General features: G+C 38.7%; 1 protein-coding gene across 1 annotated transcript in view; it reads left to right on the top strand.

Annotated features, from left to right (window-relative positions):
* The window catches only part of PLA2R1 (phospholipase A2 receptor 1), a 121,824-nt gene that overhangs the window by 17,455 nt on the left and 76,419 nt on the right, over window positions 1-27,950 (top strand). The window contains 7 exon segments of the mRNA XM_043576864.1: window positions 103-483; window positions 3,113-3,286; window positions 17,750-17,923; window positions 22,966-23,079; window positions 23,611-23,754; window positions 26,018-26,212; window positions 27,382-27,539. Of these exon segments, the coding sequence (XP_043432799.1) occupies window positions 103-483; window positions 3,113-3,286; window positions 17,750-17,923; window positions 22,966-23,079; window positions 23,611-23,754; window positions 26,018-26,212; window positions 27,382-27,539 (1,340 nt within the window).

Raw genomic sequence — 27,950 nt, 5'->3', positions numbered from 1 at the left:
ATTGTCACATACAACATCTTAGACATGCACACCAGGATCCTCATGACACTAGTTAATGATAAATGAAAGTTCCATGCCACGTTTCCTATTTTGTTGTTTCAGATAAAGGAATATTCGTTATCCAGAGTGAGAGCCTCAAGAAATGCATTCAAGCAGGCAAATCTGCACTGACCCTGGAGAACTGCAAACCAGCAAACAAGCACATGCTGTGGAAGTGGGTTTCAAACCACCGCCTTTTTAACATAGGAGGCAGTGGTTGCCTGGGTCTGAATTTATCGAATCCAGAGCAGCTAAGCATATATGAGTGTGATTCCACTCACGTTTCCTTGAGATGGCGCTGTAACAGGAACATGATCACCGGCCCTCTCCAGTACACGGTCCAGGTGAATCACAACAACGTGCTTGTGGCCTCATGGAAATATCTTCATAAGTGGATTTCCTACATATCAGGTGGTGGAAGCATTTGTGAATATCTGCACAAAGGTAAAAAATAATTTAAATGAAAGTACTTATGAAATCACATACTTAGAAAGATTATCCCTAAGTAAAGATTTGTAAATTATATGACAGCACCCAGAGCCTCAAGGGACTTCTGCTAAATACATTTTAGTTGCTACTTGCTTATCATAAAAGGATTATTGGAATCTTAGAATGAACTTGCTAAATTCAGCTAATGAAGCAAACTCAGAATTTAAAGGTTTTAGAGGAGAAAACACTTAAATAACTCAATGGAAAGGGGACGAAAGAACAAGTATAGGAGACAAAGAGAAAATAAAGGTGGAAGATAAAGTCTGTGAAGTAAAGACTTGTCAGGATGAATAGAAGAACCTCCCCTGCCATGGTTTCTATTATTGTACAAACTCAGCCCCAGGTATGAGCATGTCTACGGAGCACCTCAATGCCTCCTCATGCCTGCCTGGCATCCATGTGATGGTCACGTACAAGGCATTGAAAGATAAACCACACACGACTGTCAGGAACAATTGGCAAGTGTCAAGTGGTGGGAAGAATGGTTTCAGGAGTGGGGGCTTTCATCCTCCATAGCTCTATAATACTTGACATGTTAAGCGGGAAAAAAAAACAAACAAACATAAAATGGCATAAATTCTGAAACTGCAAACCTGTCTCTTAGATTCTGTTCTGTAGCTTTCCTCATTCATTCATCCATCCATCACATATTTATTGAGCAGTGACTGTTTCTCGGGTGTCGGGCTGGGCATTTAATTTATAAAAGCTAACAAGACAGATGTGGCTCCTGACCTCATGGTGCTCTATAGAATTATGCCTTAACAAGAGCATAGTCCTGTTGAGTCATGCTTAAGGCCAAGGATGCCCCAACTCTAGGAAGGAGAGCAAGGAACTCCTACAATCCAAAGCAGGACTTTCTCCTGTACCTACAAGGAAAGAATAAAGAGAGACAGAGCCAAGAGCAGGCCATTAGCAGGACTCACTACGATAAGTAAGTGCTGCAGGCCAGCACTCTGAATAGTCTACAGTCCTAAGGAAGAACTTAATATTTTGCTTTGTGTTAATTTTTTAGGCAGATACTCACATTCCTATGCACTCAAGTGAAGACTGAGCAGAATTCAGAGGACTGAAACAAGGGGATGTGTCCTGAAACACCTGTAATTCCTCAACAGCCCAAACTTCTAGGGCCAACGATGGGGGGTGCTCTTGGTCTAGCCCCTGCCAATTGTGGGGAAGGAGTGGGAATCTCCACAGCTGGCCCTTCCACTCCAGGACCTGTTAACTTAATCGAAGGCAGTCCTTATCCCCCTCACCATTGAAAGCCCCTGCTGAGTCATGCTTAAGGCCAAGGATGCCCGATTGTTGTAATACTCTGAGAAGGCAGCCAACAGGCCACCTCTTCACACTCCTCTCTCCTTGACTACAATAGAGGTCTCCTAGCTAGTCATCCCATTTTCCCCTCTTGCCATGTAGGTTCTGTTTGCTACCCTGCACCCTGAGTTAGTCTTTAAAAATGGAAATCTGATCATGTCATTTTCCCATTTAAAACTCACTTGGTGACTTCCCACTACCCTCAGGGTAAAGGCCAAAATCCATAATGTGGCAGAGCTGGCCATTTGTGAGCTGACGCTCCAGTACTTCCCCAGTTGCACTTCCTCTTGCACCTCCTTGCTCTTTCCATTTGCCCCACACATGTTCTCATTACAGGCCCTTTGTATCTGCTGTTCCTCCCACCAGAACAACTCTTCTGCAAAGACCTGCACCCTCACCTCCCCCAGTTCTTACTCAGAGAGGTCTTCACTCACAACCCTATCCAAAATAGGGCCCCTCCACCCTTCAAACACACACACAGTCATTCTGTCTTCCTACCCTGCTTTGTTTTTCTTCATGACACTTACTGCTACCTGGAATTATGTGTTTACTTGTGTATTTGCTTTCTCTTTGTCTCTCCCCAGTAGAACAGAAGCTTCATATGAAAGGGAACATCTGCAGGTTTGCTCATTAGTACATCCCCAGTGCTGGGCACATTAAATGCTCAATAAATATCTATTGAATAAAAAAAAGTAATAGATGCCTATAAAACTCCTGAGGTTCAGATGCTGATCTCTGATGTATTTGGGGAGTGGAAGGTATTGTAAAGTAAAACTCAGGGCGGCTCAGTTGATTGAGCATCTGACTATCGATTTTGGGTCAGGTCATGATCTCATTATTGTGGGATTGAGCCCCAGGTCGGGCTCTGCGCTGAGTGTTGAGCCTGCTTGGGATTCTCTCCCTGCCCCTCTCTAGCTCATGTGCTCTCTCGCTGGCTCTCTCTCAAAATAAACATTTTTCTTAAGTTAAGAAGTAAATCTCCATTTAATTTTCCTTCTCATCCATTAACAAATACGTGTGCTACTGTCGCAGGGGCACCACAGTAAATAAACAAGTAGATAATTATGTAAACAAGCCACTTATCAGCATGCTCTCTGAACCCTTGTACTTTTACATACACTAGACAGTAGGTCCTGAGTGTTCTCAGTGATATAGCAAGGGCCTCACCCATTGTAGGTTTTCAGTCGATAAAAAAGTGTATTCACCATATGACAGTTTCCAAAGATAAAGCTGACGTAATACTTATTTGACTTTGTCTTTATCTTTCTCCTAGATTTGTATACAATCAAAGGGAATGCCCATGGAACACCGTGCATGTTTCCCTTCCAGTATAACCATCAGTGGCATCATGAATGCACCCGGGAAGGGCGGGAAGACAACTTACTGTGGTGTGCCACGACAAGCCGATATGAAAGAGATGAGAAGTGGGGATTTTGCCCAGATCCCAGTAAGAACAAAATCTAGGCTTCTCCATATGTCATGAATGAATCAAGCATGATTAGAAAGTTATCTGTATCTAAAGACAAGCACCAGGATTGAAATATTGAAGTTTGAATAAGCACTCTGATTCCATTTATCCAGATTTTGATTTTGTGTTTGTTTTGCCTTGAAAAGACAATTCTGATGTATACTCTTTTTTTCCCTCCTGTGTTCAAAAGATGTTAATTAGCCTTTCTTCACTAAGCTCAGTGCATAAGGATGCTTTAACCAGAATGAAATTATAATACTCCGTATGCTCATTAATCCCAGCTTCCGGGCAGAATACGTCAAAACAAACCTAAATGTGCATAAAACTCATTCTTTATATCTACTTTCAGTCCACCCCCCTCTTATAAGCTGGCTTAATTTCTCCATGTCCAGACTGCTTGTCTTGCCCATTGTCAAGTCCAGGCATCAGCTAGCTCCTTGATGACCTTTCTAAAATCGCTGTTGCCCTCATTATTTCTCAACAATGAGTTCTCATCTTGATTCCCTTTCCTTATCACTCAATTTCTAGCTAGAACTTCAAAATCTGACACCTGCAATGTTCCAACTTTTTCTCATTTAGTACTTATTTTATTTTTATTTACCTAAAAGTTTTCCAATAGCTCCTAAATACTGAAGAATATTTACATATACCTTTTACTTTCTATATTCAATGTCCTTCACCTTGGTTCCTGCAAGTCAGAGTATTGCTCCTACTATCTCATCTTCGTGCCCCTCTCCTTCGTATATTTAACAAAATGCAACAAATAAATTTGAAGCAAAAGCACATTGAAGAGATGAATTCCAAAGAATGTGATTTATAAGTTATCTGTAGAATTGTTTTGTAATCTAAGAACCAGTATAGTTTAGTGAATAAAAGAGAATATAGGCTTTGAAGTCAGACAGACCAAGACTGGGGTCCTTTTCCTTTTCAACGATGAGATCTTGAGTCTCAGTTTCTTCACCATAAAGTGGAGATCATAACAGTACCTTTTAGAGTTATTGAGATCCAATTAGATGATGCATCTAAGGCAATTATACTATCTGGCACATGGTAAGCACTCACCATGATTAGCCATCACCATCAACATGTATCATCATCAAAGATAACTTATCTTTTCAGTATGCACTTCTGAATCAATGACCCCTTCTCCTTATTGTCTGTCAACAGCACTAAGCCAGGCATAGCAGTGAATACCAAGAGTGTTAGGACTTAGGACCCTGCCTTCAAAGAACTTGGCCTGTAGATGTAATACAGTACAGATTTGCTCTATGCTGGAAAATGCAAGACTATATTTGATATGATATTCTAGAATCACCTATGGCATAGGTACAAATACATATCCTGGCCCCTCTCTCAGAGATGCAGTGAGTCCAGTGTCTGGGATCCAAGGATCTGCATTTTTTAAATTTAAACTCAAGCTAGTTGACATACCATGTAGTCTTGGCTTCAGGAGTAGAACCCAGTGATTCATCTCCTACATGTGGCACTCAGTGCTCATCCCAACAACTGCCCTCCTTAATGCCCATCATGCATTTAGCCCATCCCCCTGTCCACCTCCCCTCCAGAAACCCTCAGTTTGTTCTCTGTATTTAAGAGTCTCTTATGGTTTGCTTCCTTCTCTGTTTTTATCATATTTTTCATTCCCTTCCCCTATGTTCATCTGTTGTGTGTTTTAAATTCCACATATGAGTGAAACCATATGACATCTGTTTTTCTCTGACTGGCTTATTTCACTTAGCATAATACTCTCTAGTTCCATCCACACTGTTGCAAATGGCAAGATTTCATTCTTTTTCATCACCGAGTAGTATTCTATTGTATATAAATACCACATCTTCTTTATCCATTCATTAGTCAATGGACATTTGGGCTCTTTCCATAATTTGGCTATTGTTGATACTGCTGCTATAAACATCGGGGTGCATGTGCCCCTTCGAATCAGCATTTTTGTATCCTTTAGATAAATTCCTAGTAGTGCAATTGCTGGATCCTAGGGTAGTTCTATTTTTAATCTTTTGAGGAATCTCCATACTGTTTTCCAGAATGGCTGCACCAGTTTGCACTCCCACCAACAGTGCAAAAGGGTTCCCCTTTCTCCACATCTTCGCCAAGATTTGTTGTTTCCTGAATAGTCCATTTTAGCCATTCTGACAGGTGTGAGGTGGTATCTCATTGTGGTTTTGATTTGTATTTCCCTGATGATGAGTGATGTTGAGCATCTTTTCATGTGTCTGTTAGTCATCTGGATATTTTCTTTGGAAAAGTCTCTATTCATGTCTTCTGCTAGTTTCTTCACTGGGTTATTTGTTTTTTGGGTGTTGAGTTTGTTAAGTTCTTTATAAATTTTAAATACTAACCCTTTATCCAGTATGTCATTTGCAAATATCATCTTCCATTCCATTGGTTGCCTTTTAGCTTTGTTGATTATTTCCTTTGCTTTGCAGGAGCTTTTTATCTCCATGAGGTCCCAATAGTTCACTTTCGCTTTTATTATCCTTGCCTCCAGAGACATATCAAGAAGTAAGCATCTGCATTTTTGACAAGTACCCCAAACGATCCTGTTGCAGATAATTCTTCATCAGACAATTCATAGCATGCAGATAATCCTGTGCCACATAGATCCATATACATAGGTGATATTAAGACATTTAACCACTAATATGTTACGTGCTATTGACCAATCCAAGTAGAGACTTTAGCATGGAGGTTAGGAATCCCAAAGGCCCAGTGCTGGTATTAACCCCTCAGCTGCTGGAATGTGAGGAGGTGGGATGAAGGAAAAGATGCAGGAGAGACTGGCACAGCAAGGGGCCCTCAGGGAGCTCAGGATGGTAGCTATTCACCAACCAGCATGAAAGTGTTTCATTGTTTAATAACTGCTTAGTCATTAACCTTCTCTATCTGAATCTGAATATCTGTATGTAGGTAGATGTATTTATAATCCCTATGCTCCTTAGATTCTTGAGTCAGATGTCCTATCATTTGCATTGTCTTCTCTTTCCATTTCTATCTCTCATAGATGTCCTTATTAAAAGTACCTGAACCAACACCAACAGCATTAACATGTATTTCACTGTATTCTTGAGGTTCTGTGAAAAGCCCTTTACCATCCTCTGTCTCTTATGCAATTATTATTTCCCAGATGGAAGCCTGGGTGTAGTGGTGCTTGGGGCTTTTCACCCCCTGTGCCACCCCAGTCTTCCGATAGCGCAGAAGCTGCTTCTGCTTCTGCTTGACAGCCTGCTAGTCAGCTCTCCTGACCTTTACCACAACCAGTAGTGCATGTATATTTGTAAAGTGCTCAATTACAGTTCCAGTTTTCTTCTTTTCTTGTTACTTTTAGTTCCTGGTGACCAACATAACTCAAAATGATGTGTCAGAGGGTGAAATCTGAGCAAGCTGATGGCTCTTTCCACAGGAGCAACAAGTGGATAGAATAGGGAGGAGTAAGTGGAATAAGATTTGTGCTTCTGTATATCATCTTTCTTAATGGAAGTTTTTAGTATCTCAATGTAAAATGATGCTTCCTTTTTTAAAAAAAAAAGATGATTGTAAGTGAGCAAAATTTAAATTTAATATTACTACATATACAAACACACTGGCAGTGAAAGATGCAATAAAATACCTATCACTATAAATTTTCAGGAACAAGGAGATATATAGAAATCTCTCTGGGTTTGTTTAGAGGCAATTCTTTGCCATCCTAAGTACCTCTTAATTGTGTGTTTTATACAGCTGGACAGTCATGCTTAGTTAGCTTGAGATATTTTTAAGACACTAACCTCTGAAATAGGCTGAGGATTGCCCTTGAACCTTATTCAGCTGATACAGTTTTTTTTTTTTTTTACCACTAACTTCAATGGTATAACAGAGCAGATTGGTACTAACACGGACGTATGACTGCAAACCTCACCTAAGCCTTCAACACTGGTTGCAATGCTATAGTCTTTTGTCATGCTGCTCACTTGCTCACCACAGTGACACTACCAACCTCTCTGTCCTCCTCTAACGTCTTATCCTACCCCCGATTCTCCTTCCTGATTCTCCTGACCTGAAATGACCTGAATTCCTACTCATAATGAAAACAGGATCTATCAGAGGGGAAGTTTTGACAACTTCCTGGTCCCTAACCTTTAAACCTACTTGGGTCTGCACCCATCTTTTTTCCTCCATCCTGTACAATGGTGTTCCTCCTTCTACCCTAAGGCAAATTCTCCCCCACCCTTGGACTCCAGAGCCCCACATTCATCCTTCTCCAACCTGTATCTAAGTGTTTCTCAATGTGTGATCCCCATTCTGGCAGGATCAGCATTCCCTGCAGGCTTGCTAGAAATGCAAATTATCAGCCATAGCCCCAAACAACTATATCAGAAATTCTAGAAGTGCAGCTCTGCAATCTGTTTTAACAAGTCTTCTAAGTAATTTCAATGCACACCACTCTACTGGATCCTTCTTCATTAGCAGTCAAACATGCTCAGGTCTTAAAATAACATCTTAAAAATAGTAGGACACCTTCATCCCCACTTATGCCTCCTGAAAACACCCATGTCTTTCACCACTCCCCAACAGACAGTTCAAAAGAATTGTCTATACCTCTTCACCTTGCTTTCATTTTCTCTGTCTCTCCTTTACTTCTATGACAATGCATGCCTGATCTCCACTTCCACAAATCATTCATTCATTCAGTCCCACAAATTTGTATTGAACACCTACTATGTGCCAAGCACACTGCTGAGATTACAGCCATGAACATGAAAGATGAAAGCCATAGTGCCTAATGAAGTTCGCATTCGAGAATGATACCCAAATTAATATATAATTACAATTTTTGATAAGTACTACTTTAACAAAATGTTGTTATCAGTAAGAAATCTAATTTAAATTTGTGAGTCAAGGAAGGCATTCCTGAGTATGTTGTATTTAAACTCTAGTCCAAGAGATGAGTAAGCGTTATCAAGATAGAAAGTGAGGGGATGAGATATCCATTCACAGGTGCATGGTGCAGCAGTGTACCAAGGAGGCAAGCTGAAAAGAAGCCTATAGGCCTGGTCAGCACTGGGTGTACCGGCAATAAGGGAATATATTGTTTGAATAGAACTGAAAAGAAATAATAAAACCAACTACAGGTTAATCTGCTTTTGACTCACCGTGCACATGCACTGACAATTCTAAACAACGTGCGTGATAAAATACTGTTACCTGTCGAGGGTGACTGCTTCCCCACCATCACTCCCAGCATGCCACTAGCCATGTGTCTGAAGGCTTTGAGGAGGGAAAGAGGTGACTGCTACTATCTAGGAAAGGCAATGTGGCAAGAGCACAGTGAGTAAGGGAGAAAGGAACAAGACATTCTGGAGAGGTTGGCAGAGGTCAACTCATGCAGAGGCAAGATAATTCAAGGTGTCCTAGGGGTAAAGAGTTACCTAATTCTAACTATAAATGGAAGCTATAAAAGGATCTTAAGCAGTGATGTGATAATGATTTACAAAATTTTAAGGGTCATTCTGACTTCTTTATGGCAAATAGCTTAGAAGGGAGTAAGAGAGAAATCCTGGAGATCAGTTATAAGGCCACATCAGTAGTTGAGACCCAGGGATAGTGGTGACTTGGGTTAGGTAGCAGAAAGGGGATTGGAGAATAGATGTATTGAAGATCTAATTTGGAGATAGACTGAATAGGATGTGATTGTCAGGAACACAGCTGAGCTGGAGAGAAGGAGCTGAGCTGTTGGGTGCCTGAGTAGTTGATTCAAGCAACAAGCCAAAAATGAAAGAGTTAAGCCTTTCATCACTTACTGTCAGATGTAAGCAAGAGCCTAAAGTGGGAGGAAGCACCAACTCCTCTTGTTCCATTTTTCCTTATGAAATGGCACACTGGTTGAGGGTCAAAAGGATCAGAGGGCCCTGAACAAAAGCTTCCTCAGTTTTGTGGACTCTGGGATCAAGGGTTAAGGGGGGGAGAAAAGCTAGTAGTGGAAAAGGACTGAGTGAGAGTCAGAGTGAGTAAAAGTGTCTTCAGAAAGTTCCCCCTCCTCCACCCCCAACCTCAGCAGAGGTACATGAAGAGGATATCATCCCAAGGCCGCAGATAAAGAGGCCTAGAAATGAAGGTTCCAGGGCTAGGAATGCAAACAAGTGAAGAGCATGATGGGCCAGGGGACCTGAGTCTTTGACTAAAATTCCCTTCAGAGACTTCAGTGCACTGGCTATGAACCAAGTCTGATGTGGGAGTGCATCCTTCCCCCATGAAGTCTGCCAGGTAAAACCTTTGTAATTGCCTATGGTCAGGCCTGAAAAATCATATATAGATTTTTAACCAGGAGGTGGGACTCCTCACTGGTAAGGAGAGACTTAAAGGAGATAAGGGAGAAAATGAGATGTTAATTAAGACCCCAGGTTTCTGATATGCATAGCTAAGTTAATGGAGATACAGATTTGGAAGAGACAATCAAGCATTCAGACTGGAACTTGTTACGTATCAGTCAATCATGTGAGATGTGGACTAGGCAGTTAGACGTAAAGGCCTCTAAATATCTGAGAGTTGTAGTAATGGATTAGATAGTCTAGAGTATGTGTAGAATAGAAAGAAAGGGGTTCAGGCCCAAGTCTTAAGACCTAAACACTCAGTTTGACCAGAGAAGAATGAACCAGCAAAGGAGACTGAGACTAGGCGGCCAAAGAGGTAGAAGTGTAACCAAGCATGTAAAGTCAAGAAAAGAGAGTATATCTGCCAAGAGAGAAAGCTCAACTTGCCAAATGTGGCTGACGGGCTTGATTTGACAAGATCTGAAACTTAAGTGTTTGCTGGACTTGGCAACATGGAGGTCATTGATGGGCTTAACAAGATGTGCCCTAGTTGCCAGACTGTGTGGGTTAGAGAGTAAATGGAAAAACAGAAGAGGAGAGAACACTTCCTAATTCATTCTGTGAGGCCAGTATTACCTCGATATTGAAACCAAACAAAGGCATTATAATGAAAGAAAACTACAGACCAATATTTCTCATAATGTAGATGCATAAATCCTCAACAAAATACTGGCAAACAGAACTCAACAACATACAAAAAGAATTGTATACCATGATTTATCCCAAGAATGCAAAAGTGGTTTAAAATCTGAAAACCATTAATATAATACCCATATCAATAGGAAAAAGGGCAAAAGCCACATGATTATTTCAATGAATGCAGAAAAAAAATATTTGACAAAATTTAACATCCCTTCATGGAATTAAAACAAAACAAAACAAAACAAAACAAAACAAAACACTAAAAAACCAAGAGCAGAAGGGAATTTCCTCACCCTAATAGGAGCATCTATGAAAAACCCACAAACAATGTAATTAATGGTGAAATACTGGATGCTTTCCTCATATGATCAGGAGTCAGATGAGAATGTCCACTGTCACCACCTCTATTCAACATTGTACTGGAGGTTCAAATCAGGGCAAGTAGGCAAGAAAATGAAATAAAAGGCATCCAGATTGGAAAGAGGAATTAAAACTATCTCTATTTGCAGATGACATGATCTTGTACATATAAAATTCTAACGAATCCATTAAAAAAACAATTACAAGTAATAAACACATTCATAGGATAGAAGATCAATATACAAAAATCAATTGTATTTCAGTACAGTATCATTGAACAACCCAGAAATTAAATTAAGAAATCAATTCCATTTATAATAGCATCCAAAAGAATACATAAAATACTTTGGGAAACATTTAACAAAAGAAGTGAAAAACTTATACTCTTAAAACTACAAAATATAGTTGAAAGAAGTTCAAGAAGACCTAAAATGAAAACATATTCCATGCTCATGGGACCAAAAGACTTAATATTGCTAAGGCAGTATTACCTCAATCTCTTTAAAATTCTGGCTGACTTCTTCGTAAAAAGTGAAAAATTTATCCTAAAATTCATATGGAAATTCAAAGAATCCAAGAGAACCAAAATGAAATGAAAAAGAGAACAAAGTTGGAGGACTTATACTTCCCAATTTCAAAACTTATGCAGAGGTATAGTAATCAAGACAATGTAGTACTGTCAAAATTGACTAGGAGTGCCTGACTGGATCACTTGGAAGAGCATGCGACTCTTGATCTTGGGGTTGTAAGTCTGGGTCCCACTCTGGATGTAAAGATTACTAAGACATAAATAAATAAACTTTAAAAAACTGGAATAAAATTGCAAGTCCACATTTATGGTTCATTGACTTTGGAAAAGGATGCCAAGATAATTTAATGGGGAAAGAATAGTCTTTCAGCAAATAGTAAGGGAAACTGGATATTCACATTCAAAAGAATGAAATGGAACTCCTATTTCTCTCTCACCTTATAAAAAAATTAACCCCAAATAGATCAAAGACTTAAATGGAAAAGATAAAACAGAAACTCTTAGAAAAATATATAGGGACATAGCTTCATGCTCTTGAATATGGCAATGCGTTCTTAGATACGACATCAGAATTCAAGGAACAAAAAAATAGATAAATTGGAGTTCATCAATATTAAAAAAAATTGTGCTTCAAAGGACAGTATCAAGAACATGAGAAGACAACACATGGAATGGAAGAAAATATTTGCAAATCATATATCTGATAAGGGACTTTATATCTAGAATATATAAAGAATTCTAATTAATTCAATAATCAAAGACAAGCCAATTCAAAAATGGGTAAAGTATCTGAATATACTTTTCTCCAGAAAAGATTTACAAATGGCCAATAAGCACATGAAAAGATGCTCATCTTTAGCCATCAGGGAAATTCAAACAGTAGCCACGACGAGATGCCACTTTACAACCAGCAGGATGGCTACAATCAGAAAGACAGATAACAAGTGCTGATGAAGATACAAACTGAAGCTCTCATCTGCCACTGGTAGAATTGTAAAAGGGTACAGCTGCTTTGGAAAACAGTCTGTCAGTTCTTCAAAAGGTTAAACATCGAGTTACATGATCCTGCAATTCCACTCCTAGGTATGTATCTAGGAGAAATGAAAACATGTACCCATACAATAATCTATAAACAGATGCTCATAGCAGCATTATTCATAAAAGCCCAAAAATGGAAACAACCCAAATGTCCATCAACTGATCAAGGCATAAATAACATGTAATATAGCCATACAGTGGGATATTTTTGGGCAATAAAAAGAAGTGCTGGTACATGCTACAACATAGACAACTCCTAGGAACAGTATGCTAACTGAAAGAAGCCAGTCACAAAAGACCACATATTATACAATTCCATTTATATGAACTGTCCAGAATAAGTGACAGTCTATAAAGACAGAGACAAGATTAGTCTGATCAGCCTTGGACTGAAGGTGGGGATAGGGATTGAGGGGGAAATGGAGAGTGACTACTAATGGGTCCTGAGTGATGAAAATGTTCTAAATCTAATTGTGGTGATGGTTGCACAATTCTTTGAATATACTAGAAATCATTGAATTATATACTTTAAATGAGTTATATGTCATGTCAAGTATATCTCAATAAAACTTATTTTTTTGAATGAGTAAATGGGAGATGAGTAATTGAAGATAGAGTGTGTATAAAAGGATTTGACTAATGGCGGTGGAGAAAAGGCAATGACTGGGATGGGGAGGTCAAGGGAGGAAGTATTTTTGTTTCTTATTGTTTGAGGATGAGAGACACTAGACCATCTTTGAATACATGTGGAAATGATCTAACAGAGAGAGGTTGAAGATACAGCAAAGTGAAAGCAATTGACTGTGTATATATGATCTCTCAGAAGACAGAGGAAGTAGGATCTAGAACATAGATGGACAGACTGGCCTTGCATAGATGTAAGGACAATTTCTTAAGAGGGAGAGGGTGGTACAGGTCCAAGAAGCTTGATTGATTAGGTCATAGGAGAAGATGAGGAGAAACTGGTCCAGTGGCTGTAGACTTTCTCTCTGAAGAAGGGGAAGAAGGAACAAAAAGTTTGGACAACAGAAAAAGTGTGAAATGAGTATTGTGGCTGCTGGAGAGCAAGCTTACTAGAGAAAACTAGCAGTGCTTCCAGGAAGTATTGAGGGTGGTTGATAATCAAATGATCAGAATGACTTTTCTGTGCTTCCCTGTTGGGTGCAGGCATAGAGAAGGCAAATGATTGGGCTCCTCTGTTGAACAGGGCTCCATGCTCACTTATGGACTCAGTCCTCAACAAGATTTAGCAACATATAACAAAATTCACACCATCTCTTTTCTTGGGCTTCCAGGACCCACATCTACTAGCTCTCTTCTTTCTTTTGTGGCCACCATTTCTCAGCTTCCTTTGATAGTATATTCTCCTCTACCCAATTCCCTTTAAATGCAGATGGGTATGCTTGGGAGATAGCATGAAAAAGATGGAACATGGTACCTACTTTCCTGATACTTACATTTTATCAGGAAAAACAGAGAACTAATGAGAAAAAGTAAATACATCATTTAATTTCAGTTGTGATCAGGGCTACCAAGAAGCCCTGTAAGGCATTGGGAATGTACAGCAGGAGGTCCTGACTTGGTCTGATATTCTTTTTACATGAGATTTACCAACACTTTGCAGAGAGCAGATATCCACCAACTATATGATGAGTAAATGAAAGACTAGGGGCGCCTGGGTGGCTCAGTTGGTTGAGTGTCCGACTTCAGCTCAGGTCATGATCTCACAGTTTGTGAGCTTGTCTCTTGCTGACAGCTCAGAGCCTGGAGCCTGCTTCGGATTCTGTGTCTCCCTCTCTCTCTCTGTGCTCCTCCCCCGCTTGCACTCTCTCTCTCAAAAGTAAATAAATATTTTAAAATAATAATAATAATAATAATAACAAAAGAGAGAGAAAATAATAACTTTATAGCTTGGAGTTGCTCTAATAATATGCGAATTAATTTTTTTGAAGAACTCAAAAATTTTTTAAAGTGGCAAGAGACAGTTGACTTGGGACAATGGCAAGGCTGTATCCTTAGGGAAGAAAAAACAGCCATGTTAACAGAGGAAAGGAATGGCTGCATCCCAGTCAAAATCCATAATAAAATCAGCGTTGACATGAATAGACTTCAGTTCATTAGAAGAGAGGTATACTTGGGGGAGGGGGAGAATCACCTATTTATAACATGGTGCAAAAATATTTTGTACTCTTTCATCAAATAGTAGGAGATACAAAGATATATAGGACACAGTTGCTTTCCTTAAGGAGCTCATAATTTAGTGACAGAAGAAACAGTATAAAGACAACCATAGATGCAAAGAAAAATAACAATATGATTCCAGCCCTTAGAATTTTTCAAGAATGATTAAATGCACCTGAGACACCAGCCTTCAATCTTGCGATTTTCAGTGGCTTGGGAAGAGAGACTACGAAGAAGCAAGAAAAATAAGAATAAGTAAATGTTAATGCTCCAGGCCAAGATGGGAGCCTATGCCACGTGGGTTCCTGGGAAGCAGTCTCTGAGGCAGAGATGAACAGCAGGTCTCTTGGGGAATGTTCTCAGGATCAATACATGTGGAAAGCAAGGGAAGAAAGTAGCATTGTGCACAACTGTGATGCAGGCCTGGTGACCCCTAGACTGACTCTATGAGAAGTTCTCAGGCTGGAATTACTCCCAGTTGAGGTGAGAGGAGGGACCTATAGCCCTGCACGGACCAGTCATAGTTTGCAGGCCGCCTTTGGAAAAGGAGATATTGGGGAAAGTGACTTCTGCAAAGGCAGTCCTTGAAAAAGGTCTAATTAATACTGGAATGTGTCTGCTGACAGCTGCAGAAATAAGGCCTTCGATCCTGAAGGGAAATCAGGAGAGCACATCCCAGTGCCCAGGCCCAGGGTAACACTTTCATCCCATTTGTTACCATACAACCTTCAAATAAGATCCGTGGAGTGACACACAGTCTACCTAGAGAAGAAGAGAGAAGACTTGTGTCTGACTGCACAGAAGTACAAATTCTTAATATTTTAGTTAAAACCAAATTTCAGGGACACCTGGGTGGCTCAGTCAATTAAGCATCCGACTCTGGTTTCCTCTCAGGTCATGATCTCCTGGTTCATGAGTTCAAGGTTCATGAGTTTGAGCCCTACATTGGGCTTTCTGCTGTCAGCACAGAGCCTGTTTCAGATGCTCTGTCCCCCCCTCTCTCTGCCCCTCCTCCCTCTCAAAAAAAAATCAACATAAAAAAATTCAATGACAAATGAACTTACTTGTTAGAAGAATATAGGCACCTGTTGCAAACATTTGACTGGAAGTTTCCTTTTGATTAACCATAAGAATTGGCACAGATAATCCAAACCAAGGACAATCTAACAAAACTGGGCTGTGTAATTTGCAGCAGAGACAGGATCACCTGTAAGCCTTCCATCTCAACTGTGCAATGTATGGAACTGATGCAGGTTACTGCAAAAAGCTGTGTCTACACAGCTCAGTCTATGTCCATTGAAAGGGCAGGACCAACTCTTGGCAAAAATGGGAATGAGATCAATTGAAGTGTCCTTCAGACCTTTACATATCATGATATGGCTGTGGCCTGAAGACTTATAATTAGGATTTATTATCAAATCTTTCCTTATGGCAGGAGATGAGAGGCAGGTACCCTATGTCCAGATCTCTCTTCCTGACATCCTCCCCCAATTTCCCCTTCTGGTATCTTCTACCTACATCTCTCCCCTCTGACAACCTACTATCTTTTAGTAGTAAAGGGCTACTCAGACCTGCAGGCACTCCTTGGGAAGTGCTTTAATTTTTTTCTTCCAAGTCAATATTTGCTGGTGTTTGCTTTGTGAACCACCTGGATTAGAATCAGGAATATGTTTAAAATGCAGGTTCCTGAATCCCACCTCAGACCTAATTCAGAATCCCTGGGACTGAGAACAAGGAATCTACATTTTCTGTACAAGTTACTAGATGATTTTTATGCAAATTGAAACTGTAGACACCACCCCGTACCCTTCTCTCATGGCCTCATGAGAGATGAACACCAGATGGACAGGGCTGAGCTTATGTCTATTATTATGTCTATTAACACTTACTGTGTTGTTCATCTCAGGGATGATCTAACATTCTAACTGAAGACAATCTCTAAAAACCCATTCTCAATGGGGAAATTTCAGACACCAGAGAAGAATGATTACTGAAATATTCCTCCTTCCTTTCTTCTCCTCTCCTTAATTTTTACTTGATGATAGCTTTGTCTTCTGCCCCTATTTGATGACAGCTTTCTCTTCTGCCCTCCTTCAATCATGGATCCTTCTATAAATTCATGTATCAGTCAGAAAACTCTATAGACAGCTTTAGAGTTATATGTGGTTTAATAACTTCTACTTAACTAACTCAGTTCTGGGGAAAGCACATTGTAATCAGACATGAAAACAAATTTTCACATTCCCAAGGGAACCATCTAAGTATTATGGAGAAAAGAAACAAACAAAAAAGATTTCATTATTAAGTAAGTTTGAGGTATAACCAAATTAAAATTGAGCTGTTTCTTTACTACAGACCTTCTCAGAGCCTTTTCTATGCTATCGTACATTTTGAACTTGGAGGTTATATATGCATTATGTCCCAGCTCTTCTTAAAGAGCTTGTGAAGTTGTATTACTCTGTGGATCACACTTTGGGAAATAATGTTCTAGATTTTAGCAGATTGCCTGTCCATCCGTTACACTCATGCTGTAACATGTTTTGCATTTTCTACATTTTCACATTTTCTTCAAATTCTTTGGCTGAATTTGATTTCAGGTCATCACTATGGCTGCTTAGTTCATCTTGGGGATTGATTTAAAATTTTAGCAAAATCACCCAAAGTAGGTCTTTATTTTCTGTTATTTCAATAAACTTTAGATTTCAGATCCGCATTTCACACTTCATTAAATTTACTTTTAAGCATACTATGCAATGTTTCACAAGTGGATTTTACTTCTCTTTCTTTTGGCTGAAAGAGTTTTATCTTAAATTGAGTATGAGTATTCCTGTTCTCAGGGTTCATTTAAAAACTATGTTCATTTCAGACTCATATTTCTGTATCTCTTTTATCCCACCTAGCATTTTGGTATTTGGGGGAAAAGGCTTTTTGATACAACATTTGCATGTGTCTCAAATAAACATTTAAATGCTTTCAGTATAAAGCTCTAAATGACTGCTTTTTAAGGAACTCAGATGTTATTTTCACAAATACTTCACATCTATTTCCTCCTTTTAAAAATGCCTTCTCTTATTTTCCCAGAAGGGATTGGACCTTCTTTATTGATAATTTCTTGAATTTCCTTAAATCTTGAAAGAGTTGAACCATAAAGTGCCAGTGGGATAACAATGCATATTTCATCATAAAGACCTAATGAAGAATCAATAAGGCACTGAAGTTTTAGAGGTTGAAGTTGGAATCATTCCATTCAAATTCATTTTAGAAAAATACCTTGTTGTTTATATAAAATAGGATTATAGTTAATGTTGTAATGGACTTTGTTTTCAGCATCTGCAGAAGTGGGTTGTGATGCTGTCTGGGAGAAGGATCTCAATTCACACATTTGCTACCAATTCAACCTGCTTTCCTCTCTTTCCTGGAGTGAGGCACATTCTTCATGCCAGATGCAAGGAGGAGCTTTACTAAGTATTGCAGATGAGAACGAAGAAAACTTCATAAGGAGTAAGTAGGGGGATGATGCACACTGATATTAATGCAATTAAAATGATTTGTTAACAGTTGTGTCCAGGTATGCAAAAATATATTCTGAAAAAATAAAAAGTCCCTTAAAAATATTTTTTCTTTTATTAATATGGTGCCGACTCACACCCAGAATTGTGACCTGTTTGCTGGGACATTCCATTTGCACCTGGGCATATATTCTTTATTTTCTCTCCCTTGGAGAAGAGGAATTGAGGCCCCAGCAAGGGACCCCGGAGAATTTGCAGCTCTAATAGTGGATCTGGGAGACTTCTAAACTTACGTACAGATTCCTGCTCTGCTGGAGATCTTAGCTATTCAGCTTCTGTTAATGAATAAGTCCTTTATTAATTTTTTCAATTTTTTTAATGTTTTATTTATTTTTGAGACGGAGAGAGGCATAGCATGAGCAGGGGAGGGGCAGAGAGAGAGGGAAACACAGAATCCAAAGCCGGCTCCAGGCTCTGAGCTGTCAGCACAGAGCCCGACGCAGGGCTCGAACCCACGGACTGTGAGATCATGACCTGAGCTGAAGTCAGACACTCAACCGACTGAGCCACCCAAGCGCCCCTAAGTCCTTTATTAATTAAACAAAATCTCACCTGTCAGTCAGTATGCACAGGTACATAGGCCTTCTCTTACATGACAAAGAACTTAAATTTAGTTGGAAAAGCAAAAGCACACACATATTAACTAACAGTATAAGACAATAATATGTCAAAGAGTTATGCTAAAAGGCTGGATCTTGGGTTTTACCTATCACCTAAACTCTCCTCTTACTTCTCCTTTATAGGTTAAATATGTTTGTAGATGTATACACACAGCTTTTAAAAAAATTTTAGAAACATTTGAAAATATCACAAAATTAGTCACTCATAAGTTTCTGATGCCTTTTTTCAAATTTTATTGCACATGTAGTACATGTTTATTCTAGAATAACTTTTTTTTTTTGAGAGAGAGAGAGAGAGAGCATGAGTGGGGCAGAGGGAAAGAGAATCCCAAGCAGGCGTCATATTTAGCGTGGAGTCATGACCCTGGGATCATGACCTGAGCTGAAATCAAGACTGAATGCTTAACTGATTGAGCTACCCAGGCACCCCTAGAATATTCTTCAAATTTCAAGTATAAAGATAGAAAAGTATCCCATAATTCCATAATCCAGGAGCAATCATGTTTTTCTAAAAAAAAAAAAAAAAAAAAAAAACAAAACCCAAAACATGTAAAGGCATGCATGCATATACAGTGTCTATGGAAAATAGTACTGAATAAATACAGGAGGCAGTTATTTCATGGTGGTTAGGAGCAGGAACCAGAGAACCATATGCTTGAGTTTGACTCCTGCCTCTACCACTTACTAGCAGAGCTCCTCCTACAAGTGACCTAACCTCTCTGTACCTCAAATCCCCCCCATCAAATGGAAATAATAGCCATGCTACTTGTTAGCAGTACAGATTACACGTTATGATGCAGATGAAGTCTTAGAAAATAACAAACACTCAATGTGTGTTAACCATTTAACACCTATGCACACGGTTTGATAATATGCTTGTTTCATGCACCAGCATATAATGAACATCTGCCCATGTCTATAAATATAGGTCTGTATCATGGTTTTTAATGGTTACCTAGTATTATAGGTTACCAAGAATATATTTATCTAACCCCCTACTATTAGATAGTGATAGATAGGTAAAATTATTTATTTTGTTTTTATTTATTTGTTGCTCTTATAAACCATCCCTGCACTTACCTTTGGGCATAGATCCCCAATTATTTCTCTACAAGTTTGTGGAAGTGGATTCACTGGGTGGAAGATGAAGCTTTTGAAAGTCATCAATACCTTCCAGAAGGAATGTAACAAATGCGTGAACAGGGCAGGTTTGCCCCCTTTGCCCACAGACAGGCAAAAGTGGGAAATTATGATCAAAACTGATTTCAGTGAGTCATATTGCAGGGAAAACACCAGTTTCTAATATCATTATTAGCCTGTAATGGTTTTTACAGAAAAATTTTCCATACCATTTATGAATTATACTTGTTACCTATCTTGACTGTCAGAATTTCTAATAAGAAGGTTTGGACTTACTCATCAAACTTGAATAATGAGTAAAGAAGTAAGATATGTCAGAGACTTTGATTTAAATACCACAATTCTATAATTAGACTTCGGGGATTGTTTAGGAAAACAGAAGTCTATTCATAAAGACAGAACCCTGTTCTGACCATGGTATTTTTTTAATGATGAGAATAGTCTAGTTTTTTGCTAATTGCTGGTGAACATTAATAGTTATAAGGAATTATCTAGGCTGTCACAAATGCCAAGAAATATCCAAAAGAATTTAGGTTTGAGTTCATTATTACAGAACTGTGAGCCGATGTAGTCGTAAAGCTAAATAAACAGCTCTTGTAACCTTAAACACACATTATAAATTACCCAATGATTTTTGTGCGTATTGTTAAAACAACTGCACAGAGGGTATTTGAAATACCTCTAAGATAAGAATAATTAATATTTTAATATTTTAATTAGGTTATTTGAAAATACTGCTTGGCATTTGCCCTGATATGAAATGGGAAAATTTCTCTCCCTTGTCAATCCATCTTCCATGCCGCCTCCTGTCATCACAATACCCACTATTTAATCCGATAGTGTTACTGAAAGGACTAATCAAAATGACGTTAGAAAGAGACTCTGTGTAAGTGCCGCAGGAGTTTGGAAAGGTGGGACCAGTGAATGGTATGCTGTTTCTGTTTAGGGGTTTCTGGGGTCTCAGAATTATAACCCCATTTTTTCTCTTTCCTAAGTGGGTTAAGTTCTTCCAGTTTTCCACCATGTAACTGAAATGTTCAATCACAGAGGATGCTGCTGACTCATTTATTATGTGAATGCACTGGTGTTTATACTTGGGGTGCTCATACAATTGATCATTCAAACTGAGACTCTTTTTAGAATAAAAGGGGATGCAATTAGTAATTATTCTGAAACTACCAGCATAAACCATGAGTTTTCCTGACACAAGTCTTACCTGCCAGGGCCTCAGTCTCAGTCCCCTGCATCTGGTTCAAATATATTGGGTTCCGATACAGATGAACTATAAGACAAAGAGAAAAGTGCTCCCTTTTATATATTAAAAGATTAAGTGGCAACATTTGAGAGTGTCACAAAATTAGTCAGTTTCACTGAGTCTCTGTCTCTTCTATTTTTTTTACCTCCATGATCTGATGAGAAATCAACTTTTACTAAGTTTCTGAGACTTGTTTAAAATGTATCCTATAATAAATTTTGTTGGATTTTAAAGGAAGTTCTTTTATTTTTTTAAAGCAAAATAACTGAAATACAATCATAAACTATAATATACACTGTGTAGATCATTTTGAAATTATTGTGGCTTTCCTTTAGGCATTGTACATGATCAGTTTGGTGAATCCATTCTCTTTTTGGGGAGCCATAATCCCCAAATTCAGAAATATTATTAATATTTTAATTTAGTAGGTTGCATTTTACTCTCAATGTCAATAAAATCTCTAATTATTTTAAATACTTTAAAAGCATCATTTAAACAACTATATAATATTTTTATGCAATCAAAAATATCCATCCCGGGGCACCTGGGTGGCGCAGTCGGTTAAGCGTCCGACTTCAGCCAGGTCATGATCTCGCAGTCCGTGAGTTCGAGCCCCGCGTCAGGCTCTGGGCTGATGGCTCAGAGCCTGGAGCCTGTTTCCGATTCTGTGTCTCCCTCTCTCTCTGCCCCTCCCCCGTTCATGCTGTGTCTCTCTCTGTCCCAAAAATAAAAATAAACGTTGAAAAAAAAAATTAAAAAAAAAAAATCCATCCCTTAATTTCCATTACATACTTCTCCCTGGTTCGCCTTCTACATTTTGGGCTGGCTTTTATTTATTTTTATTTCTTTTATTTTCTTTTATTCTAGAATAATTTTTTTAATTCAGGTAACAAAAGAAAAACCAAAGAAAACTTTCCCCTAATTCTCTAATTTTGAACCATGTTTTTCAGCACAGGCATACCAATATACATGTTTATACATAGCATCTCTAACAAAAATGGGGTTAAATTAAAATGTGAGGAGCTATGGCACAGCGGTTGGGAGCAGGGACCACAGAGGCAGCCTGACAGAAAGCCTTCTCCCAATCCCAGCTGAAGATGCAACATTGTATGGCTCCAGCCTGCCTGGATACTTTGGTCCCTTGGATTATGCTTCTCCTCTTGGTCACACAACTCCTACTGGCTCTCACACTGGACAGCCGTCCCGCCCCCACCCCCATTGCTGCTTGCTTTGGCATACCTTCTTAAATTTGAGGACTCGTCTCCATTCACTAACAATAATTATGTTTTCTCTTCCTTGCTAGATCCTGATAAAAAAAAGTTCTTTACATTGTTTAATTTTTTAACTGTGAAATACTTCAAAAATATTGAAAAATACAGAAAATTGTATGTGCACACACATATACCCATTATACAGATTTAACATCACTTCTTCCTATTCCCCTTACTTGGAGCCTATGGTAACCTCAGCAAACTGCAGTCCTGAGCCTCCAAGCCAAAGCTGCTACCAGGAACACATAGCAAGAGAGGATAGACAGAGGGGCGCTTTCTGGAGTGGACTACCTGGACACTTCCCCCTCCCCCATCCAAAACCCTTAATTGCATGAGTTCATGCAAATCAGATGGTCTCAGATGTGCAACCATGCACTCTTGGGTGGATTGATGATCGTTTAAAGGCAGCACTTCTGGATGCTTAGATTAAGCCCTTCACAGCTCAAGAACTGCTGTTAGTGAGCCTTTATAAGAATGCGGTGTTTCTCAAGATGCCAGAGCCTGACTTTGTTACTCTGAAGCATCAGAGTGGGGTTTAGTAGCACTTAAAACCCTTCTCTGTCATTGACTCCAATTCATTTATGACTACATCCTTCAGGAATGAGAAAACAAGAAAGAAGTGTATCATTGTGGGGAGGGGGGTGTTTGTTTCCTCGTGTTCAAACTCTTATTTTTCTCTTCATTTTAGAGCACTTGGGCAGTGAAGCGGTGGAAATGTGGATAGGTCTGAATCAACTGGATGAAAATGCTGGCTGGCAGTGGTCTGATAGAACGCCGCTCAACTATCTGAACTGGAACCCAGGTACCTGCAGTGTTTTATGTGCCTTTGATGGGTAGCATTATCCCACAGCCTTACACAGCAGCTATGTCCCACACATATAGAAGTCATGTTATTTTAAAAGTGGTTTATAAACATTTTTAAGCTTGCCTGAATTCCTATAAGGCAAGCTTTTCCAGACAAGAAAATGGAGGTCAAGAAGGTAAGCTGTTTCTCCAAGGTTGCAGGAGGGTTGGTTTAGAGCCAAGACTCTAGTCAGCTGTTTTAAAAAATAGCAACAAACTGCAAATATTTCTTTAAAACAAAACCAGCTATTGCTATCTTTGAAAAATCATTTCATTGTCATGTCTGGACTTCAACTGCAAAATCATAGATATAATATAGCATCTTCTAGGATTTGTCACACATGCCAGAGAAGAGCTATCTCCTTGATGCTAAAACACCACACTTACATATGTCAAATATATCATACTTGAATAAATAAAATGACATCAATATATTTTAAACTAACCACTTTTGCCTCTAACATTAAACACACATACACTGTATTTTCAGAAATAAGTTTTGAGCCATTTGTTGAGTATCATTGTGGAACATTGAATTCATTGATGCCAAATGCCTGGCAGAGTCGGGATTGTGGGTCCACCTTGCCTTATATATGTAAAAAGTATCTAAACCACAGTGATCAAGAAGTGATTGGTAAGTGATTTTACTTTAAGTTGGCTTTATGAGTTGCTTACTTGTCATCTCAATGTATTCAAATTCATTTACATTTTTGCTAGTAATTCACAATTTAAGCAGCTAGGGCTGGGTTTTATAGTTACATGAATAAACATATGTAAGCAGATAATATCTGTTATTCCAAAGGCACCACAAATTTAACAAATGCATTTAGGTTTTTACTAAAAACCAAAGCAAAGGACCTAAGCATAGAAGACAATTTCTGCTGCTTTTTCTTTAATTTCTTCTAATTTCTTTAATTGAGTTGTTCTGCATTAGAAAAACAAGATATGCTTCCTTTTCTATTCTAGTTTTGAGTTTTAATGATGGTTACCTTAGAAATTAAATATAAATTAGAACACAGTTTTATAAAATTCTTTACTTCATTGATCTCCTACCATACTCTGAGTCTCTTATAACCATCCTCCTCAAAATAACATACAAACTTTTATGTGCAACTAAGACTTAAATACTACCTAATTACAATCTAATACCTAAAGCCCAATTATTTGTTTTTAAGGTCTCCTGGCTCTTTTTAGTTTCTGTGGGAGTTAACGTCTTAACTCAGAAAGTAGACATAAAAACATAACCATGTTTAGAAGAATCATGACCAGCATAATTAGGAACTCCAGATTTAAAATAAAGAGAATTATCATTTTTATTTATTTGTAAATTTTTTTAATGTTTATTTATTTTTGCAGAGAGAGGGAGAGAGAGACAGAGCATGAGTGGGGGAGGGGCAGAGAGAGAGGGAGACACAGAATCTGAAACAGGCTTCAGGCTCTGAGTTGGAAGCACAGAGCCCGACGTGGGGCTCAAACTCGCTGAGAGCGAGATCGTGACCTGAGCCGATGTCGGACGCTCAACCAACTGAGCCACCCAGGCGCCCCTAGAATTATCATTTTTAAATATTATTCCTTACAATCAGACGTTAACTTTCATTTTCCTTTAAGTGGCTAACCCTAAGTGAATGGTGGAATCATGGTGGGGGGGGGGGAGAGAAGCATTGTGCCATTTTTTTATGTAGAGTTTTCATTATGTCAAGAACATGCTGAAATTGCTATCGCTATTTATGTCCTTCCCTTCCATCTCTTCCTCTCTTACTCGTTTCTTTCTTATGCCCTCCTGCCATCCTTTTTTTCTTCTCTTTTATTTACTCTAAGGTTCTACTAATTGAAGCCCAAAGACCACAAATGAGGGTAATTAAGCTAAATTAGTTTGGATTCTTTGCCGTTGCTTCAGGTTTAACAAATTCTTTCAATGACCTAGTCCAGTGTCTTCAAACTGTTTCTGGGATCTGAAGGTTCTTTGCTTGGCTCCACCCTGCTTCAATCAGAGAAATTTCTCTTTTATCTTTTTATCTTACCCATAGAGCAAAGTTTATGGTTTTAATTTCAAAAGGGGTTCTATGACCCCTTGGTTGAAAACCACTGGGGTAGATGATATCTAAATATTTAGATATCATTTGCACTTAGCATCCCAGAGCAATTTTAAAACAATGTCTCATTTCCCAAATAGCAGTGGAGCTATATCTAACTAAATTAGTGCTTAAGGGAGGCACTCGGCTGTAGTTAATAAAATAAAGTAAAAATGCTAATTACCAGGTTGGGGACAAGCTTCTGGAAAGGGAGAGCCAAAAGTTCATATGCATACCACTGCCTTCCCTATTAGTGCCAAAGCATCCTGGAACGGTTCTGTAAGTCTAACCCAGGGTCCATATGAACCCAGAAGGACAACACAGACACTCAGACATACCCTAAAGGTGAAAGCTATTTGTCAACTCTGCTTTGGAGGAAGTAACCAGAATTTCAGGCTTTTTTTCAGCTGAGGATAAATATCTACATATTGTACATAAAATCTTCAGAATACCATTTATATTGTGTGTCATAATACTCATTTTTGGTGTAAAAAATTTTTCTAAATGCAAAACTCTGACTGCTAAATTTTACATCTAGCCCTGACAGTTCACTTTGGCTTATGACCTTCACCAAGTCTCCTTACCTCTTTGTACCTTAGCTCATCTGTAAAATAAAGCACTGAGATCCATTCAATCTAGATCTAGATCCTATAGTGAATCCTTCTCAACTCTGAAGATGTAGATGATTTATATGTTATTGTTTCATATGTCTCTATTTTTCAAATTTTTAAAATAATCATATATTGATGGCAATTTCTATTAAGGCTAACAAGTAACATGTTAAAAATTGTGGAAAATGACATTGTTTTTCATTGTTTTAAAAAGAAAAAGATGCTTGGAAATATTACACTACCTACTGTGAGCCTGGCTGGAATCCCCATAATCGTAACTGCTATAAACTTCAGAAAGAAAAAAAGACCTGGAAGGAAGCTTTGCATTCTTGCCAGTCTGACAACAGCACATTAATAAACATTGCCTCATTAGCACAGGTGGAGTTTCTTATAACCCTCCTTGGAGATGGTAAGTGCCACATGTCTTTGAACTAAGAGGTATGAAATATAATGTAGTCACTATCTTTATTAGTGGAGTTGAAAAGAAGTTAAGCTATGTAAAAGTGATGATTTATGGTATATATATCTGAAGTTTCAAAAACATTAAAAAAAAAAAAAACATGAAACTTAAACCTGTAATTTAGCTTTACGGCCACTAGATAGCAGTCATGTGCTATGGTCATGTGATCTAAGTAGTAATGGAATTCCTTAGATAAATAATTGGATTTTAATAACTGTAGCCAGTGAAAGGTTTGGTGGTTTTCAAGCTGTGTGCCATGGTTCAGGAATTCTGAGCTCCTGGGCCTGCACCCACCATCTGTGCATCAGAGCAGGCCTCCCCCTGTGTCTTGTATTTGACATGGAATTCTTCAGAAAAACATTGAAATCACTGAGTTAGATTTTTTTTTAATGAAAAAAAAAAATCTCCAGAGTCTACACTGGTGACCTTTTGGAAGTTAGGTTTTAGTTTCAAGTAAAAACAAAAATCCTCTCTGTCACTTTTTCTCACCTGCTGCATTTGAGATTAAAAGAATCCTGTGGCTGCCTCTGTCTGAATAGGGGCACTTGAACGTTTCTCTCAGCCTCATAGGGTCTTTTCACCTTACCTGGGCTGTCAAACTTTATTTACTTTTCTGGCAACCCCATTGCTCCCATTTTAATGCTTCTAAGAGTTTCTGCTCCTCTTTTTCCCATGGCAAAAAAAAAAAAAAAAAAAAAAGAGAGAGAGAGAGAGAGAGAAAAGTCAAGAAAAAATATATTGTAAAGATTTTTCTTTTAAAGGTCCTTTTCCTAATCCAATTGACCTTCCTATTTTTCCTTTAACTAGGCAAAAGCAAAACCATACTGATAAAATGTACTTTTCATACAGTAGCAGGAACTAATTAGAGTCCCAGCAATCTGACTTGCTTTTAAGCTTTGTCCTTGCATTGGCTTTAGCTCATACTCTGCCCCACTTACAAGGTCTGAGTCAAGCAGATGGGATAGTATAGGGGGAACAGGTTTAAGTAGATATTTTATACTGAGACTTAAAAGGTTTTATCACATGAAAAAATAAAGAAGAAATCATTTCTAACAGGCCTGGTGCATTATCTCCTTTGCATTAATAGGATTCCTGTAGTTTACATTTCTCTCTTACAGAAAATGCATCAGAAACATGGATTGGTTTGAGCAGCAATAAAATTCCAGTTTCCTTTGAATGGTCCAATGGCTCTTCAGTCACCTTTACTAATTGGCACGCACTTGAGCCCCAAATTCTTCCAAATAGAAGCCAACTATGTGTCTCAGCAGAGCAATCTGTAAGTTGATTTGTTTGTTTAGTGCTCACTTTGCTGGATTTGTATTGAGGGCCACCTGCATCAGGGACTTGGGCTGTGGCAGAGACCAAGGCACAGTCCCTACTCCTCCTGGGGCTTCTACACTAGGCAGTAAACATGCACACACAGGAGAAACATGGTAATTATAGTTGCGATCATAGCTTTGAGGAGATAGGTGATGTGATGGTGAACAACCTGGGTTGGGGCTGCTACTTCATACAGAATGGTCAGGGGAAGCTCTCCAAAGAGGTGATGTTTAAGCTAGAACTTAAAAAAAAACAAAAAACAAAAAACAAAAACAAAAAAAAAACAACCTCTGGAGGAGCAGGGGAAGAACATTCCAGCCAGGGGACAGCTGCTAGTGTAAAAGCTCAAAGGCCGGCCAAGGCTTGC

The sequence above is a fragment of the Prionailurus bengalensis genome, chromosome C1, assembly GCF_016509475.1.
Source record: "Prionailurus bengalensis isolate Pbe53 chromosome C1, Fcat_Pben_1.1_paternal_pri, whole genome shotgun sequence".
Classification (NCBI taxonomy): domain Eukaryota; kingdom Metazoa; phylum Chordata; class Mammalia; order Carnivora; family Felidae; genus Prionailurus; species Prionailurus bengalensis.
Note: the sequence above shows the minus strand (reverse complement) of the source record. Positions and strands in the feature narration are given on the sequence as shown.